The sequence below is a fragment of the Athene noctua genome, chromosome 2 (assembly GCF_965140245.1).
Source record: "Athene noctua chromosome 2, bAthNoc1.hap1.1, whole genome shotgun sequence".
Lineage (NCBI taxonomy): Eukaryota > Metazoa > Chordata > Aves > Strigiformes > Strigidae > Athene > Athene noctua.
In genome coordinates, this window is record NC_134038.1 from 67329691 (window position 1) to 67347431 (window position 17741).

Here is a 17741-nt window from a genome sequence, read left to right on the forward strand (position 1 = left end):
GGAACAATTTTTTCATTGATCCAGTTCTTTAAGATAATACAAAATTTAACCAAAAACCTACTTCTAGTCAATTTTAGCTGTAGATTTCATTATTGGCATTACTAGTCAACCAAACCAGAATAAACTAAAAACTCAGTGTCAGCAATGGACAGGCATACATCTTATTGATGAGAAGATTTTTAAATCCATGTATCACAGTTGCACAGTTGCAATATAAACACATTTTTGCAAAAGCTTATGTAACACCTTTTTTTAAAAAAAAAAAAATCATAATATGACTAGCAAATTCTCTACTGAAATCATTACATTAAAAAAAAAAAAAAACAACCACTCTAAAAACTTACCAGGTATGCCAGTCTGTGTTTGGAACCGCAAACATGCATGAACATGTTACTTAGTCCTGTTTTACAGTGGCACAGCTGACATTCATAGAGAAAAGGGAAATTGTCTTTTGATCGGTATTCAATTATATAATTAAGTCCTGTGTTAATAAGAAACATTAAAAGAAATGATTACTACTGCAAGCCAAACATGTTTTTAGAACCATCAGTTATTTTATTCTTTGAGTGTCTAGACTTCCCCAACACTAAAGGTACAAAATTGCATTTTTTTAAGATGCCTTATGTTTACCACATAGGACTTGACAATTAAAAAAAAAAAATCTAAAAAAGTAATAGCAACAATTCTTTTGTAACTATTTAGAAGGGAATGTATTTTAATATATGCCCCTATAGTTATTTTCCTGTCCAGTTCATTCTCTCTTCCCTCCACAGGATGGGCAGTTAAGCTTCAAATAGTAACGATCATTTCAGTCAAAGTTCATTTTTGTCATATCACCTTAGATTGTTTCTAGAGAATATTCTCAACATGTGGTATCTACCTGTGGACAGTAGCTTAGAACCAATCACAGCTTGTTTAGCTGTATGTGATCACGCCCTAATAGTATATAAGATGCTCTGTACTTAATAAAATTGGATCAAGCTGGCAAACCATATTGGTGTTATTCTTGATACCCGGGCTTTATCCGTTGACATCTACCCTAATCAAAAATATTCCAAGCCAAATCCAGTGATTTTGTCACTACGATCAGTCACTTTCATATTGGGTACTCATTGTAAATATAGTAAGATTTTATTACACATCACCTAATTTTACATTTTAAAAAATTAATCAATACTCTTTAAAAGTAAACATCACACAAACAAACAGTTACAGTATTAAAAGTCCTCACCAAGTGCAGGTTCTGAATCTTTACATGTATTAAGCTGTTCTTCCAAGGTCTGTCCATGAAACCTCTCTAGCTCAGTTTGCACTGTAAGATAAAGTCAATTTTATGTAATCCCAAATCATCCATCTATCAATCAGTCTTCATGGTCGCACAACACATCACAAAAACACTCCAAAATGAAACAAACTCCTGAGTTTAACCTTTGGCCTAGAGAAAATATGCTGAGAAACTCACATTCAAGTAAATCCCTGCTTACACATGGCCCCACATCACAAATTAAGTCAGTTATTGAGAAATGCTATCCCTCCCCAATCCTATTTGCACTCCTTTTATAGCATATTTTTTGCAGTGGCCCCTGTGAGAAGCTTCTCAAAGCTCCCCTGGCTCCCAGCTGGACCCGTGTCTGGCCAAGACCAAGCCCATTAGCAACGGTGGCTACACCTCTATGATAACATATTTAAGAAGTGGGAACCTGAGAGAATGAGGAGCTGTGAGGGAGATACCTATGCAAACACCAAGGTCAGCGAAAGAAAGGAGGAAGGGGGAGAGGTGTGCTGGAGCAGACCCTGCATCCCGTGGTGAGAGGGGAGGCTGTGCCCCTGTGTTAGAGACTGAAATGTCCTATGACTGTCTCAAAGCTTGCTTGTGTCTGTGCAAACCTCCAAAAGAAGCTGCTGCGGCCTGTGAATTGGTCTGGGGGATGCTGCCCAGAGAAGCAAGAGTGTATTGAAGGATGCACTCTCCACTTCTTGGCGGTTGCATTGTCCAGACTCTTTACATAAGCCTCAAAGGGGCAGACATGGACTGAGCTGGCCCCATCCTGTAGCCATGTGTGGCTCTACTGCGTAGGCCAGACCCCACGCATGCATTGCTAATGAACTGATAAGCGTCAAACGTTCCTGCCCTTGACGCAGGATGCAACAAAACCTGTTGGACCAGAGAAAAAAAAACTAACGCAAGTAGATAAGCTTGCTGATCAGCTGGTACGATGAACTTAAAAAGGCAGCAGAAAATCTTTCTCTTTTTGCATCTACCATCGAAGCCAGATCCCTGTGCACCCACCACTGAAGAACTGAAGACTGAGGACCAACAGGACATTGCTGGATCCATGGTGGTGACTATTCTTGCAGCCCTATCCTGCATCCTTGCTTTATTTCTGCCTTTTCCTTCTATTCTGTCCTATTGCTACCCCTCTTCACTTTTTTAATAATAAAAACCTATTTGGGGTATAAGGCATTTGACCTCGTTTGTGTCTTAAACTCGCTCTTGGGATCATATTGAAACCTCCCCCAACATTGGATCGGGACACCCTGCAGCCCATGGAGGCCTACAGTGGAGCAGATGCCCACCTGCAGCCTGTGGAGGACCCCACACTGGAGCAGGTGGCTCTGTGGGAAGCCCATGCTAGAGCAGTGTGTTGCTGGGAGGACTGCAGCCTGTGGGAGGGACCCACAATGGAACAGTTTGTGAAGAGTTGCAGCCCAAGGGCAGGACTCATGTCAGAGAAAGTTCATGGAGAACTGTCTCCTGTGAGAGAGACCCCACACTGGAACAGAGGAAGAGTGTGAGGAGTCCTCCCTCTGAGGAGGAAGGAGTGGCAGAGACAGTGGCAGAGTGTGATGAACTGACCACAACCCAGTTCCCTGACTCCTGCACTGCTGGTGGAGGAGGAGGTAATCGGGAGCAAAACTGAACCCAGGAAGAAGGGAGGGATGGGAGAGGGTGTTTTTAAGATGCGGTTATACTTCTCACTGTGCTACTCTGTCTGATTCTTAAGTGGTGGTGGTGTTTGAATTAAATTGATGTTCTTTTTCTTCCCCAATTAAGTCTGTCTTTTGCCTGTGACCCTAATGGGTGAGTCATCCCTCCTTGTCCTTGTTTCGATTCCTGAGCCTTTTGTTTTATTTTCTCCTTCCCATGTCTGAGGGGAAGGAGTGAGTAAGCAGCTGTGTGGTGCTCAGTTGCTCTCTGGGCTCAAACCACAACATCACTTGCAACACTGTACCTCAAAACTTTTTATTTCTTCCACGTTTTTGGGGGGTTTTTGCCTTAAACATTCTTACCATAATCAGGAAGTTTTGCAGGTGTTTTCACTTGCTCCCCTGAGCCACTTGCTGTTTTAACTAAACAAAAAACAAACCAGAAGTGGAAATAACATTGTAAGTACAGAAACCAATTTGATATGATAATGGATTTTTTCTAAATAAAACTCTTTTGAGCTTTTGCTGACATGAGAAAAATAAGCTTAGTTTTGAATGTGCTATGAGGTTTTTTGTCAAAAAACAAAGAGAAAATATTTACACCAAACAATGACAGTTATTTAATGTTAGGCAATTCAATAAAGCAGGCAGAGAAGATGACCAATCAAGCCACTAGATAGCACACAACATGGGTTCAAAAACACATCACAAAATTAAACTGTTAAACAGTGGCTTAAATTGTAAAAAATTATGGCTGTAATTTACCTTATATAGAAGACAACCTGCAACATGGGAAAAGCCTGACTGATTCACTACAGTGCAAATATCTTTTATTCTATAATGAACCAAGCTTCATTTCACAAATTGCAGGGCTACAATAATCCAGTACATCAGAGCAATTCAGTTTAAATCCACTGAACTTAAGGTGCTTAAACTGACAGCCCACACACTGCCAGCCAGGGCACTTGACTCAGCCCACAACCCTGCTGTCTTTTTCAAAGGTCTGCAGTTATCCCCTTCCCAAACAAATATTTTTTTCTGTCTACACATGGCACATGATATGGCTGGAGCTGCAGAACCTTAAGAAAGGTAAGACAGAGATGACCACATTAACATGATTTGCCATTGAGGAACCCAGAAAGACATCTGTACGAGCTGAGATTCTGTATGTTTGGGAGAGGAATGCCAAGCATGCAAAGGCAGCAAGTTGCTATTCCTTGAATAAAGGCTTAATGGGCTCGCTATAAGAAAAAAAGAACAGGATTTCAGAAATTCAGAAAAGTCAGCATTTTACTACATGAAAATAATAAACAAACAAACAAACAAATCACTAGCAGTGCCTGAAATAACACCAGCTAAGGGCAAATCTGAATTTTTTCATCTCTTGAATGCCCCTCAACCCTGTTACTCTCCTGTTGCAAGTAATCTCTTACTAAAATATCAGATACTGATAAGAAGTTGAGCATAAGGCTTACAATAAACCCTAAATAGAAGGCAAGAGTCAGCAGGCTTCAACCTATACTACTGCATCAGAAAGAGTCACATATGTTTTGATTACAGAGATAATCTTAATGAAAACTCTTACTGAGTATTTAAGTTACAAACTATATTGTGTTGACAATTGATGAAGCTGCCAGCTCATGCCTGTAAATTAGATGTTGCTTAATATCAGCTGCATTACCACAAACCTTCTGAAACGGTCTTAAGGGAAAGATCAGAAGAGTAAAAGAAAGGAAATGAAGTGTTAAGAAGATAACCCTACAAAGATTCTAAAAACACAAATCATATTCTGGTCACTAGAACTCAGCAAGTCTTTTAGTGGCCAACCAATCCTTTAAAAAAATAGAAGAAATAAAAAGACATAACGCTGGTTCACCTCTAAACATTTCAGAGCATCCGTTTCAGCAGCATCCAGCTGCTAAATATTTAATCACTGAAAATTTCCTTTACAGTCCATACAAAAATTCTCAGATTGGGTAGGCGCAATGACTACGCATAACTTAGGCCACAACTTTCAAATTCTAGGAGCAGCGCACTGTCATGAAACGGAAGTAGGAAAACTATTACGAACATAGTTAGACCTTCGTTCTTTCTGGAACTAAAGCACTTCAGAAAGACCTGGGGAAGGTTTAATGATATATTAAACCTATTAAAAATACTTTGCTTCAGCTAATTAAAATATTTCTAATAAGTTCTTTCATAAACCAAATATAAAGTATATACGGAAAAAGCATTTCTACATGCTTTAAGGAGCATAGGGGTTTTTTTAAATTATTTTAAATCTTGAAGATCTCTAAGGTCTTGAATTCTTCAAGGTTTCTCAAAACTTTAATGTAGGTGATTTGTAGTACTGTAGCTAGTGCTTTTTAATAAACTTTGCATACCTGTTGCTCATATTGACTGATTTCTGTAGGGTTAGATATATCATTAAAGAACAGGAGACAGGTCTTAAAGCACCTGTCTTGAGAAAGTCTTTTTCTTGGGTGTTTCATAAACACCTACACTGGGGTGGGGAGAAAGGTGCAGGATAGGAAGTAAAAAATCTTGCACTTACCAATGCCATGAGCTTTCAGTGCTTCTTCAACCTAAGTTACCAAGTCATCAACCAATAAGGAAGAAAGACAGACAGACACACACTTAAGGTTCAAAAAATAACAATGCAAACCTTTTATTATTTATAAATTAAGTTAGATTAACACCAACACTGCACATTATCTCAGGTAAATAGATAAATACATGAAACTTGAAAGTGACATACATCTTTTTTCCTAGATTGTCTATTATTTAAATAATTCCATTTTGCATTTATTAACAGCCACGTATTCTCATGCATCGTCTTTACTAATTCAGAATACGAGACAAAGTTGTAACAACATTTTCTGATAGGACTAATGTACAAAACTAAGTTATACTTCATCACAGTAAACAAAATAGTAAAGCAACAAAACCAGCTAAATATCTGAAATTGCACGTTTTAAAACTACACTAAAAATAGATTTCAAACCCATATTCTACTGCTAAGTATATCTGTAAAATCTGACAAAAGGTGCATTCAAAAACTGATCTTACCGTCTTGTGTTTGAATCCAAGGAAGTGAGTCTGCAAGTTTAATGCAGAAGCACACCAGATTTTGCAAATCTAGGTTAAAGAGAAGTATTTCTATAGCATTGCACACGAGCCAACAATAAAAACATATCACTGATATCAAAACAAAACAAATCTGCTATTGAAATGTCAGTATAGGTAAGTACTACTCCTCCAATGACAAACTAAAGCAGCTTCTAGAACTTTTCTTTATGAGGCTCCAAAACCACCAAAATACAGTGGAATGAGAAGGAATCTCCCCATCACATAAACATTTCAGATGTGTCCAGAACCCTGCAGCTATCTGAATAGCATATTTTTGTGTGGAAAGACAGATCCAAGCTCTTCCTCACACACTATTTACCAAGTCTGAACCAGAGGCATGGCATAACTCTAACAAACAAGCCAGTACACCTGTCTTAAGATGAGCCAGTTCTCCTCAGTGCTGCATCCAGACTAACACATTCACTCTGATCAGTTTGGGGTCTGCCTCACTCACAGGCATATGAATTTTTCCAGTCTCACCTGGTTTATGCCTGGGCTGGTTCAGAACAGGAGCAGATTAGGTTTAAATTCATGTGAATGAACCAAGGCAGACCAAATATTTTCTCCTCCTCTAAAAAACAAAGATGCTTAAAACCAACAGCAGTAAATCTGAGAACCTTTGATAAATTAGGATCTTTGTTTTCTGAAGAGAAGCTTCAGTTTAACCTTCCACTTTAAAAGAATGCCTTTATCTAAAAACATAATATTATAAAAAATATTCATTGTAATAAATTAGTTCCTGACACACACATCCATGTCAAACATGACAAAGACAACAAAATAAGTTATATTCCAGTGCTATTCATCAATTTTGCTCAAGAGAAAAAAAAATTCACACTTGGTTTAGTCCAACTTTGTTCTACCAAAATTATTTTGTATTAGTTAAAATTTTCTGTAAGAAATACTTACGTTGCAATAGAAAGGGTTTACTTGCTTCTTTATCTCAGCTTCAGGATCCATAATTGATTTTTAGATGATAAGGAAGATCTAAGAAAATTACAAAAAGACTGCAAACTAGTTTTAGCTTCACAAAATCATTCATATTCTTGTTGCACCTACTTAAGGGTCATGCTTATTCCAATTCTAATTTGTGCCTCACCTTCAGTTACACTCAACCTTTACACCTCCAGGCCAGCGATCGGATTTTTAACTTGAGATCAAAAGTACAGCGTGGAAAGAAACAATTCTTCTCCAAGAGTTTCCCTGAGGAAACACAAAGCCAGGAAACAAAACTAATGCCAACTATTTCAAGCTTCCCCTTTCTTTCCTGGGATTGAATGCGCGCATGGGCTGGGACGGAAGACACGCAGCGCCCGAAGTCTGCATTTGCAACAAGAACACGACAGGGTTTTGTGAAGAAAAGCACGATCCCACTCCGGACCGTGACGGCGCGGGGCGGCGGGGGAGAAGCTACGAACCCCACGGAACAGAGGCGCCGAGATAGCGAGCCGGCCCCCGGGCCGCCCGCGGAGCTGAGCCCGCAGGTCGCGGGACAGTGTGGCCTTACCGACACTTCCAGCTCTGCCGGGGAGGGGACGGGCACCTGCTCCCGCAAGGACCCGGGGGGAGCGGCCGGGCCGCCGCGGCGCCCGACCTACCCCAGCCCGGGAGCGGGCAGCGCCCGGAGGAGCCGAGGGAGCCGGCACCCCGCGGCCGCCGACACCCCCCGCTGCCGCGCCGGCCTCTCGCCACCTACCGGCTTCGCGGGGCGACTCCCCGCCGCACGAACCGCCGCCGCGGCTCCCCGCTCCTCCACAGGCACCCGCGGAGGGGCCGGAGGGCGGGGCAGGGCGCGCGCCTCCCGCCAACCGGCTCGCGCGCGCGCCCGCCCGCCGTCACGCTCTCAGCCGCCGCCACCGCCGGCGGGGCCCGGGGCGCACCGGGCGGGCAGGAACCGCGTCACGGCCGGCGCGGAAGGAAGGGGCGCGGGAGCCCGGCCGGCCCTCCCGGGGGACGGTACGGCACGGCAGCGAGGACCCGGAGCTGCGCGGCGGCGGGAGAGGACGGCTGGCGGCGGAGGGACGGCGCGGCACCCCCGGCCGCCGCTGGGGGCGCTGGCGCACACGCGCGTCGTTCCGCCGGGCGCTGTCGGAGGTAAAGCCCGAGCTGGCGTCTTCTGCCGCTGCACCGGGACGGGGCGGGCGGGGCCTGGGCCCCCAGTGCCGCCCCGCTCCGCAGAGGAGGCGCGGGGTGCCGCGCTAGCGACCTGCGGCCCGGGAGCTCCGCCCGCGGGGCCGCCTAGCCCGTTCTGGCGGCCGCCGGGTGTCCGCACGTCGCTCCCCAGAACACGAACCCCGCGCCGTGTCCTGTGTCCCCCAAACCCCGGCTCCCAGCGCCGCCGCACCTGAAGGCTCAGGATCCCCCGGGACGGTTCCTCGCCACCGCCCGGCCCTCCCGGGAGAGAGGCCGGTGCCGTGCCGGCCGTGCGCGGAGGAAGGCGGAAATCCAGCGCGGGGTTTGCGGGAAGCTGAAGGAGGTGCCGGCGACCTGCCGGCGGGGAGGTGAGGGAGGCAGGCAGGCCTGGCCGCCCAGCGCGGGGCGGGGAAGGAGGAGGAGGAGGAGGGGGAGGGAGGGGAGCCGAGCCGAGCCGGCGGCGGCGGCTCTTGGCGGCGCTTTGTTACGAGAAGGGAGAAACGCGGGGGCTGCAGGGCGGGGTTGTCCCCGCAGGCACGGCAGAGCGCGGTCTCCGGGTGCGAGGGTGACCGCTGTCCCTTCCTCCCGCCGCGGCAGATGCCCCTGGCCCCGCGCCCCAGCCGCAGCCTGCATGCCCGCCCGCCCTGGGTGGAGCGGCCGCCTTTGTCGAGCCGGGACCTGCTCTCCTTTCTCGTGCAAGCAGAAGAGGAGCTAGCGAGGAAATAAAAACAAGCTCGAGTTAATGTTTGAGAAGTTCGGGTGCAGGAGACTCTGGTAGGATTCCTGTTTATGCCTATTTTTGGTAGATATCAGACAATCGTTCGAAATAACAACCTGCGTCCATTACCTTTCTTTGCACAAACTGTGTCCTCAATAGGTAGCGGGTTGGCCCTCTTAAAATGTGTCTGTGTGGATGTATATATAAGGCAAAATTCTATATATTTAAAAAAAAAAAAATCATTTGCGTGCTTATGTATATAAAATTTGCCAGGAGAAATTTAGGCAAAGTACTGTTAATTTTTACTAACATTTTATTTTGTTCATTTGCTGGGTGATCCCTGACAACTAATAATGTGTATTAAAATGGGGGGGAAGTATCCAAAGAGGTTTTTTGTTTTAGTATCTGATTATATGTAACACAATTTCCATATCGACCTCGTTGGTATTTGTAATAGGCACTAAGTAATTAGTGATTTCAAGTCTCTGGGTAGACAGGGTCAGGCCTGGAACACTCCGATGGAAGCTCTGTGAGGAAAACCTAACATCTGAGGAAGAAGGATACTGTTTACTGCTAGTTCTGTCATTCAAATGAAATATAAACCTGTTGTGACTAGTTTGGGTCATTGCATTTCCATGTCTTTCTTTCACCCTTAAAGACTGGCTGAAAAGGGCAGAATTGTGATTGATTTCTAATGCTGTTAATTACTCACTATGCTTAAAACTTCATCTGCAATTTAAGTTGGTTAAATAAATCTTTTTTTGAATCCTTAACTATTTCTGGTAGTAATCCTGTTGTCATTGATAAAGGAATTCCATTTTCACACCATAAGTGACCACTGTTTGCTAGCAAACTATTTTCTTTGGATTTAATAGTGTAACCTTAACATTGGGGTTAAATCTTCCACCATAACCTCCTATTTGCATTTTCTTATGCCTACAAAAAATTTTCGGGGACTGAAAATGCTCAGACATGCCAATCTGAAGTGATTTTTTTTAATGCATTTCTTTGCAGCTGGTTGAAGTTTGGGTGTATGTTTAGGTGTATGCAAGCAAAATAATATATATATGTATTTATGAACATATGTGCACTTCTTCACTTGTGTAATTTTTTTTCAAGATATTCTTCCAGCAGATCACAGCACGTCCCTTAGTCTTTAAAAGAAGAATGCCACACAACATTTCAAAGTAAAAATGAGGAGCTGAGAGATATTCTTGTTATTTTATAGCAATAAAGGTTTGTGTGAGAGGACAAGTACTTAGGACACTGATTTGTTTTAAGGCAAGCTGTGAACTGAGCCATGCCAGAAGATATTTAGGATAAAGTAATTCCTTACTGAATATGTCTTAGAGCCTGGGCATCTGTAAGAGTGAGAGAAACCTCCATTCTTTTTTCTTAGAATTTATTGTGCGATGGTCCTCATGTGCCTACACATTCCCAAATCAATCCTGTTTACTGTATGTGCTATACACAGTAGACAGCTTCCATTTCAGTGCAGATTCCAACATGCTAAATTCCCATCCTGGGCATATGTCCTGGAAGGATCTTTGAGCCTCGAAATGGGAATTGTTTGGGTTTGTGAGAGTCCTTTCTCATGTTCTACAGAGGAACCAGTGGGCTGCCAGAAGGTGGTGGATATGCATAAGGAAAAACAGGTGTATATAAATATATATGGTGGTGTTTTGCTGCAACTTCTCAGTATTCAAAGTTCTCTGACATCTCTGAATGCTTTTTATTTACCTAATTGAAAATGGGCTTTAATTCATTGAAGCAAGCAGGCTAAGCATGCAAGAGCTTGAAAAGAATCTTTAAGAACTCTTTTCTTCTGTGTAGTAAGTGCATTTAATCACTCTCACCAGTTCTTGAGTTTTTACACATCCAAAATCATCATCCTGGTTTCTTCATGGAAAGGATACAAGTATAGTGTGTATGTGTAGGAAAAAATAGTTAGGAATGTGTATGGGGGAAGGAAAGACTAATGTATTGTATTCTTCTTGGAGTAGGACCTACATTTCCATTTTTAAATGTACAGTATTTGAGCTTATGGCTAGCGATCTCAGATGCTACCCCAGTAAAAATAATAACAATAAATGATAGTGTGGTATGAAAGCAATACTTAAGGGTTTGCTCTGGCTCTATCCATGAAAGATGTGTTTTTACCCTAGTACATAGGTTGTTAATATATATGAAGTCATATTTGGAAATGTTTTAAATATTTACTGATATCAGTTGATCTCTGCCAGTCTGTGTAGTTAAATATTTAACACCTGAAATCCAGAAGTCCCAGTATCGTTGTTTAACTTTTTGAACATAGTCTCAAAAGTTCCTGAAAATCCATTGGCTTTCTCATTAAAGGGATTTTCTACACACAGAGATGTCATGATTTTTGGTCTGAGACTCTCATACCTTTTCAAAGCTAGAAGTAAGATTTACATGTATCATCAGAAGAGAGAATCAGCCACCTCTGATCACATGAAATCTCTGATCCTGGTTTTTCAGGGTCATGAGCTATCGAACCTTACAACTTGCTGGTAGGACTGCTTTTCCTTTTGTTCCTTGGTGAAATTGAGGCTAAGACAGATTGAAGCATCAACATTTAGTCCTAAGAATTTCATTTCAGGAGCTGTCCAAAGCAACTCAGTGGTTTGGAATGGTACAATAACTGTGTAAGTAAAATAGATTAGAATCCATTTCATTATGGGTCTCTTAATTTACATATTTTGAGAGCTGTTTGATGGAGCAAAGTTGCCAGTTTTTGATATCTTCTTTGTTAGGATGTCAGTTTCCTGACTTTTTGCTTATTCTTTTTATTTTTTATTTAAGGAACTTCTGAAGCAGATGTTCTCTTCTATTAGACCTAGACATTATAATGATTGATATGTGATGCTTTCAAGTTTGTTTACATACACTTAGTTTGCTCTGTGGGATTATAGGTATTTAAGAATTCCTGTCACCATGTGGGCTGACTAAGTTTTCGCAGAGAGTAATAAATAACTTGGTATAGAGTGATGGAGGAAGTGCTGGATCAGGGAACTGTCTTCCTTATGCTCAGCCACCCAACTGTCTTCCTTCTTCCACCTTTTTCTTTCCTGCAAAATAAACAAGCTGTTCTGCGAGCAGTAGAACCAATAAAGTCTGGTTTCCAATGGATCTTTCCTTTTGTCCCCTGTCTGCTGTAGAAACTCCAGCTCTCCCACGTCCTCATGACACTGGCATTTGGTAAGAGACAGCAGAACTGTGACTAGCCAGGAACCACACAGGTGTTGGCTGTCCAGTCAGTACATGCCTGGTGATTACCCAGATGAGCAGTCACAGAAAGTACAAACTGAGTGCTGCCTCTTTTTCAGCAGGAGTACAACTTGCATACTGCTACTGACTTAACATACTTAACTTAGACTGTTACTTATTTCTGTTCACTTTGTTTCAGTTTTGCTATTTAGGTTTTGTTCTACTGCCTCCTCTATTCTTCAACTCCTTTGTTTTGCTGGGTTTTGCTGTATCTCATGGGCTACTTGAGAAAGCTCCTGTTCTTATGCCAGAGTTGGGTTCTTGGTTTGATATTAGCTTGTCTGTTAGCTTTCTTTGTAAATATAAGTAATTACTTTCACTGAAAGAGGTGAGAATAAGTATTAAGTTTTTTCAAGGAAAGGAATTACAAGGATGGTATGAAGAGAGTGCTAGTGCAGTAAAGCTAAGGAAAAAGATATTGAAAACAGGAAATCTCTGCTGATATCTATTGCATTTTCAAGTAATGTTATAAAGGATGTAGTGGAAACAATGGGCAAAATACCAGAAAATTTGTTTGGGGAGTGTCCTAGACTGTTAGGAATATGAACCGATTATCTTATTAGATATGTTCCATCTCAGTTTTATGATTAAAAGCAGAAGACATGTGAGCTAAGAACATTGCTCCCCCCTTTTTCTACTTAACTATCCAGAAGTTTCTGCCCAAAATGTAAAAGTAATTGGGGTTGCATAGTAGTAGTGGAAGGGAATGGGGAAAGAAGTGTGGAAAGATAAAAGAAAAAAACCCAGCATCTTGCAGCACAGTCGTATGTTGATAATTCAAGGAAACACTGCTTTATTCTTTTTGTGTGTGTGGCTAAGAATTCCCTGGTATCATCTACCCTTTTCCTATTGACTATGTAAGTCCTAGGCTTGAGAAGAAGAGGCAGTTGTTAACATTGTGTGAGTATATAGCAGTGGACGTATTGAGTGAGGCCAAAACTTTTTTTAGCCTGATCGCTTTCGAGAGTGACCAGCAGTGCAAACATGAGGAAAAGTGCTACACACAGTCAGCAGTAAAGGGCAAAGGACCTGTACCTTCTGAGTGGTTAGTTTCCATAATTATTTCATGTCTTCTTGCAACCCTTTCCTCTTCTCAGTATTATAATGGTAGTCAGGATCCTGCTGCCTGTTGGATGTCAGTCAAGGAGGGCTGAGCATCGGAGACAACCAAACTGGCAGAAGTCTTTAAAAAGATTACTATCTTTTCTCATACAACTTTCAAATACTGTAGAGAGAAGGGAGAAGTTAGCTATATGCAGTCAGCAAGGGCAGAAGAGGGTCTTTTGTGTGCCAAAGGAAACCCAAACCTGCTGAAGGTGGCTTTAGGCTTAAACCTGAAGCTGTCAAGAGCTGGATTTCAGAACTTGTCCCACAGTTCAGGTCTCTGAAAACACTCTGGGTGTAACAAAGTACAATAAATAGGAAAACAAGTTAAGTAAATTGAATACTGAGTATTTTGTATCAAGACAAATTGTAACAAAGACAAGAAGCTTCTCATGATGGTATACATCTGTAACTGCGTAGCTGCTGAAGTGGCAATAGTAAACAGCATATGATTATACTGTATCTTACCTGAATGTTTCATTATGTACTTTAGAACTACTCACAAACTATTCTAGAAAATTGTGTTAGAATCAGAAGCTATTCTTAGGAGTTATTTGCTGAAACACAGTTTCTTGATACTGTAATCAGTTCTAATTTGTGTTTGTTTTTTTTGCTTTCAACATTGTTTTCATAGGATTTTTGGCATCTTGGAGAAACAGTAGAAAATGCAAAACGAAATAATAAAGCCGGCTAAATACTTCTCAGAAGTGGAGAAGAGTGTGCTGCTTGCATTAGTTGAAAAATACAAATACGTGCTTGAATGTAAAAAAAGTGATGCAAGAACTATTGCTCTGAAACAACGTACCTGGCAAGCACTAGCTCATGAATATAATTCACAGCCCAGTGTATCACTGCGAGACTTCAAACAGTTAAAGAAATGCTGGGAAAATATCAAGGCACGGACAAAAAAGATAATGGCACATGAAAGGCGGGAGAAGGTAAAAAGAAGTATTAGTCCACTTATAAATACTCACATCATAGGGAAAGAGAAGATTGCCAGCATAATGCCTGAGCAAATGTACTTTTTGCAGAGCCCACCAGAAGAAGATTCGGAATATCAGCCTGATGCTTCCAGTCAAGGTATAAATGTTACTGTAATGATGCAAGTAGTATTGTTTTGTATGTGATTTTGGCAGTGATTCTCTTTCAGCAGTCTAAATCTCTCCACTTAGCTGTGACTGCTGGTTATAGAAAAGTAATTTCAGAGCTATGATATTACAAGACTCTGTGTATTTCCCTAGGCCCCCAGGAGTTAAACTGAGATTTTACTCTTTTTTTTTTCATCAGTTTTTGACATATTTGCTACTCTGTGGTAAACATCACAGTAGCTATCATGCTGGCTTTCCAGAGAACTGTCCCATGGATATTTTGATCCTTTATAAACCATCATTTTGATGGGAAGAGGTTGTCTGAGCATTTAAAAAAAAAAAAGGCACCAGCAACAAATTCATACATAATTGTCTGCTGCAAGAGTTCCCTGTAGGTCTTTCCTCCTTTGTTTTCAAGGATTAAAAAGAGGATGTAGAGCCATATTTCACACTGCAGTCCACACTGGAGAATGGCCTTTCTGAAAAAGTTCAGCACTACATTCTTCTTTGTTTGGCAAGCATACACAGAAGGAATAATCCAAAACCAGAAGGAAGGGTGGCTACAGCAGTTTCTTGCAAACTGTAGTATGTCAGGATCAGACATAGAAGACTGTACTTGCTCAAAAGACAACAGTAACTACATTGTTAGATAACATTCTTACAATGTCTCTTTCATAATAGTTTTTACCAGAAATAGTCATCAGGATTTGTAAAGGAATGTATTCTGAGACCCTTATTTGCAGTGGCAACTGTTTTATTCCATGAGTAGTTTCTTTTATTTCAGAAGAATTGCTAGAACTCTGATCAAAGTCAGAATAATGTAATTTTTTCCTGAGAATATATACCATTGCATTTATGACATTGTAGTGATAAGGAAGTAATAAATAGTATTCTTCCCAATATTCCCTCAGTCTCTTGGTATTAATGTTGATGCAGCTCTTCTTCTGATACTCGGGTCTTTCATTAAAATACTGCAAGTCACATATGGATTTGGCTTAAACTGCTGCATTCACTTTAGTATTCTGAGCTTCCATTATAGCCGTGGAGGTCTATCAACAGAGCCCAAAGCAGTTCATTTCAGACCATTATCTCCTTAGTATTCTGTAACAGAACTGCATTATGTAGTGGCTCCTGTACTATGGTACAGAAGTGTGAGGTTTAGATGATACACCAATAACTATATTATCACAAGTTGATGTTTCCTGAGGGAGAAAAAGGGAATTCTATAATACTTTTTCCTCTTATGTTTTGCAGAGTCATTTGTTGTCTCAAATAGAGAACTTTGCGATGAAGAGAAAGAACTGGTACATTTCCCAGTATGTGAAGGTACCTCCCAACCTGAGCCTTCGTGTTCTGATGTCAGAATAGCAGCAGATAAGAACTACAGAAGTAAAGCATCTCAGGAAAGTGCTCTGAAAAAGATGCATGAGGAAGAACATCATCAGCAAATGTCAATTTTGCAACTGCAGTTAATCCAAATGAATGAAGTTCATGTGGCAAAAATACAGCAAATAGAAAGAGAATGTGAGATGGCTGAAGAAGAACACAGGATTAAAATGGAAGTCCTAAATAAAAAGAAAATGTATTGGGAGAGAAAACTGCAGACCATCACCAAAGAATGGCCTGTATCATCCTTTAACAGACCCTTTCCTAATTCACCGTAGACCATAAAGGGGCAGAGAGTCAGTCTGAGCACATTTATGAGTAACATGCACTGGAAAGACGTTTTTTTAATGTGAATGTACAGTAACGGGATAGGTGCCTGGCTTATAGTGAACACACTTTGACTCTTAATGTTTAGGGTAACAGTGGTAGCGTTCACCAAGGGGAAAACTTGTATTGTTCATTTGTAGGTAGTTTGTTTAACTCTCAGACACGCACTGTTCTAAAATGTGAACATATTTTCCTCTCAGAATACCCTAACATCCTTTTGAAATTTAAGGTACTCTGGGTATTCTTACATTGGGTGTTCTTAAGAAATCTTTACAGCTTTAAACATCAGGTTAGAGTGTTTATTTCTATCTCCTCCTCCTATCTACCATTTCCCAAATGAAAGCAAGGGTTGGAGTTTCTCTCTGAAATTGAGACAAAAGGTGATTGATAGGTATTGGTTGGATTGTTAGGCTGGGGCTTAGGAAAAAAACCCTCAACTCTAGTTAATATAGTTCATAATTTATTCTTTATAGAAGATGTGTTAATGAAGAAAGTAGCAAAAGGACCACTGTAGTAACTGAGCCCTTTGCTTATGAATAACGGTAATATTTTCCAGCTGGCTGGCTGATTGAGAGAATGATTGTGAACTGGTCCTCCAGTTGTTTGATCCTTGACCCTTAAGAAGTTGGAAAGAAGGTGACTTCTTCCTAAAAAAACATTGTGCTTGTCCTTTCTTTTCCAGGCCCATACTGTATTCAAGTAGAATACTGAAATATGAGGGTCACATGGTGCTGCCGGTGCTGTGTGCTGTTCACCTGGAGCCATTCTGAGGGGAAGAGCTTTTTAACAATTCATAAAGCTCTTAAAATGTCATGAGCTAGCCAGTCCATTGGCAAAGTCTCCCTCTATTTCCCTATGCAATACTTGATAGCATAGCAGCTAGCCTGAGTATTTCAACCTCTCCCTAGCTAGAAGAAAAGACTAAGACTCTCTTTTCCTTCATGTAGGGTGGGAAACAGTTCAAGGGAATCATTCCTGTCTTGGACCACTGTTCTGTTTTGTTTTGTTCTGTCCAGTGTTACGGTGCTGTGATTCTTGCCATTGCTGTCAGTGACGGACATGATTTGTATGAAAGCATTCACATGAAGGTCCCCACAGAGGTGATGGGGGGGAGAGAGAGGTGATCCAGAATAGTAGATGGTAAGAAAGCACAAATAAAGATAATCCTTCACAGGCAATTATTTAGCCTAGGGGGGCAAGGGTTAAGAATATGAAATACAGAACTCCACAAAGATTTTTAAGAACTTCTGATGTGTGAAAAGCTGTTTTACAGGAAGGAGTATAACTGTCATTTGAAGCAGTGAGAAAAATGAGCAAAATCATACACTTCCATTGAAAAACCTGAGTATCCCATTATTCAATAAAGTATTTTCAGACCATGATTTGTGAGGGCTAGTCCATACAGTGAGCAATATACTCAAATTGAGTATGTTATAAAACTACATTCCCAATCACACTCCTGTCTCTTCCTTGGATCTTCCTTCTGGTGGAGTGAGTTTATTTTGGTTTTGTTTTGGTTTTTTTTTTTGTATGTTTCTTTTTCTTGAACTGGTTTCCCTGCTGGTGATTCATCTTCGCAAGCACTGCCATTATCAACCACAGTCCTCACTGTGGTTAACGCTGTGGTACGTACATTGCTC

At 41.4% G+C, this 17741-nt stretch overlaps 2 protein-coding genes across 9 annotated transcripts in view; one reads left to right on the forward strand and one right to left on the reverse strand.

Annotated features, from left to right (window-relative positions):
• LOC141957593 (uncharacterized) overlaps positions 1-8491 on the reverse strand; it is a 26530-nt gene extending 18039 nt beyond the window's left edge. For 2 of the 3 annotated variants that reach the window (XR_012633128.1, XM_074899353.1), the window contains exons 1-8: positions 7754-7875; positions 7157-7260; positions 6967-7044; positions 5998-6066; positions 5483-5513; positions 3292-3351; positions 1232-1312; positions 345-481 (exon numbers count right to left, since the gene is read on the reverse strand). Coding sequence is in view for 2 of the 3 variants with exons in the window: in XM_074899353.1 (XP_074755454.1) it covers positions 345-481; positions 1232-1312; positions 3292-3351; positions 5483-5513; positions 5998-6066; positions 6967-7017 (429 nt within the window). In the remaining variant the exon portion in view is untranslated. Of the gene's footprint in view, positions 1-344; positions 482-1231; positions 1313-3291; positions 3352-5482; positions 5514-5997; positions 6067-6966; positions 7045-7156; positions 7261-7753; positions 7876-8401 lie in introns of those variants that run through there. The other variant, XM_074899354.1, reaches the window with a different exon arrangement.
• Positions 8034-17480, forward strand: MSANTD3 (Myb/SANT DNA binding domain containing 3). 6 transcript variants are annotated; one of them, XM_074899358.1, is made up of 4 exons: positions 8035-8151; positions 8788-8964; positions 13935-14380; positions 15643-17480. In XM_074899358.1, the coding sequence occupies exons 3-4, from the start codon at positions 13966-13968 to the stop codon at positions 16050-16052; spliced, it is 825 nt and encodes a 274-aa protein (XP_074755459.1). In that variant the 5' UTR covers positions 8035-8151; positions 8788-8964; positions 13935-13965; the 3' UTR covers positions 16053-17480. The 6 variants fall into 6 exon arrangements, with proteins under 6 accessions (XP_074755457.1, XP_074755459.1, XP_074755460.1 ...); XM_074899357.1 differs by lacking the exon at positions 8035-8151 and adding an exon at positions 8428-8558; XM_074899360.1 differs by lacking the exon at positions 8035-8151 and having other exon boundaries at positions 8645-8964; positions 13935-14238; positions 14332-14380.
• The last annotated feature ends 261 nt before the right edge of the window (positions 17481-17741 follow it).

Bases quoted from the DNA above. Each gene is read 5' to 3' on its own strand.
- MSANTD3 (XM_074899356.1), top strand. From the start codon at position 13,966: ATGCAAAACGAAATAATAAAGCCGGCTAAATACTTCTCAGAAGTGGAG. The intron at 14,381-15,642 runs GTATAAATGTTA...TATGTTTTGCAG, and splicing joins GCCTGATGCTTCCAGTCAAG to AGTCATTTGTTGTCTCAAAT.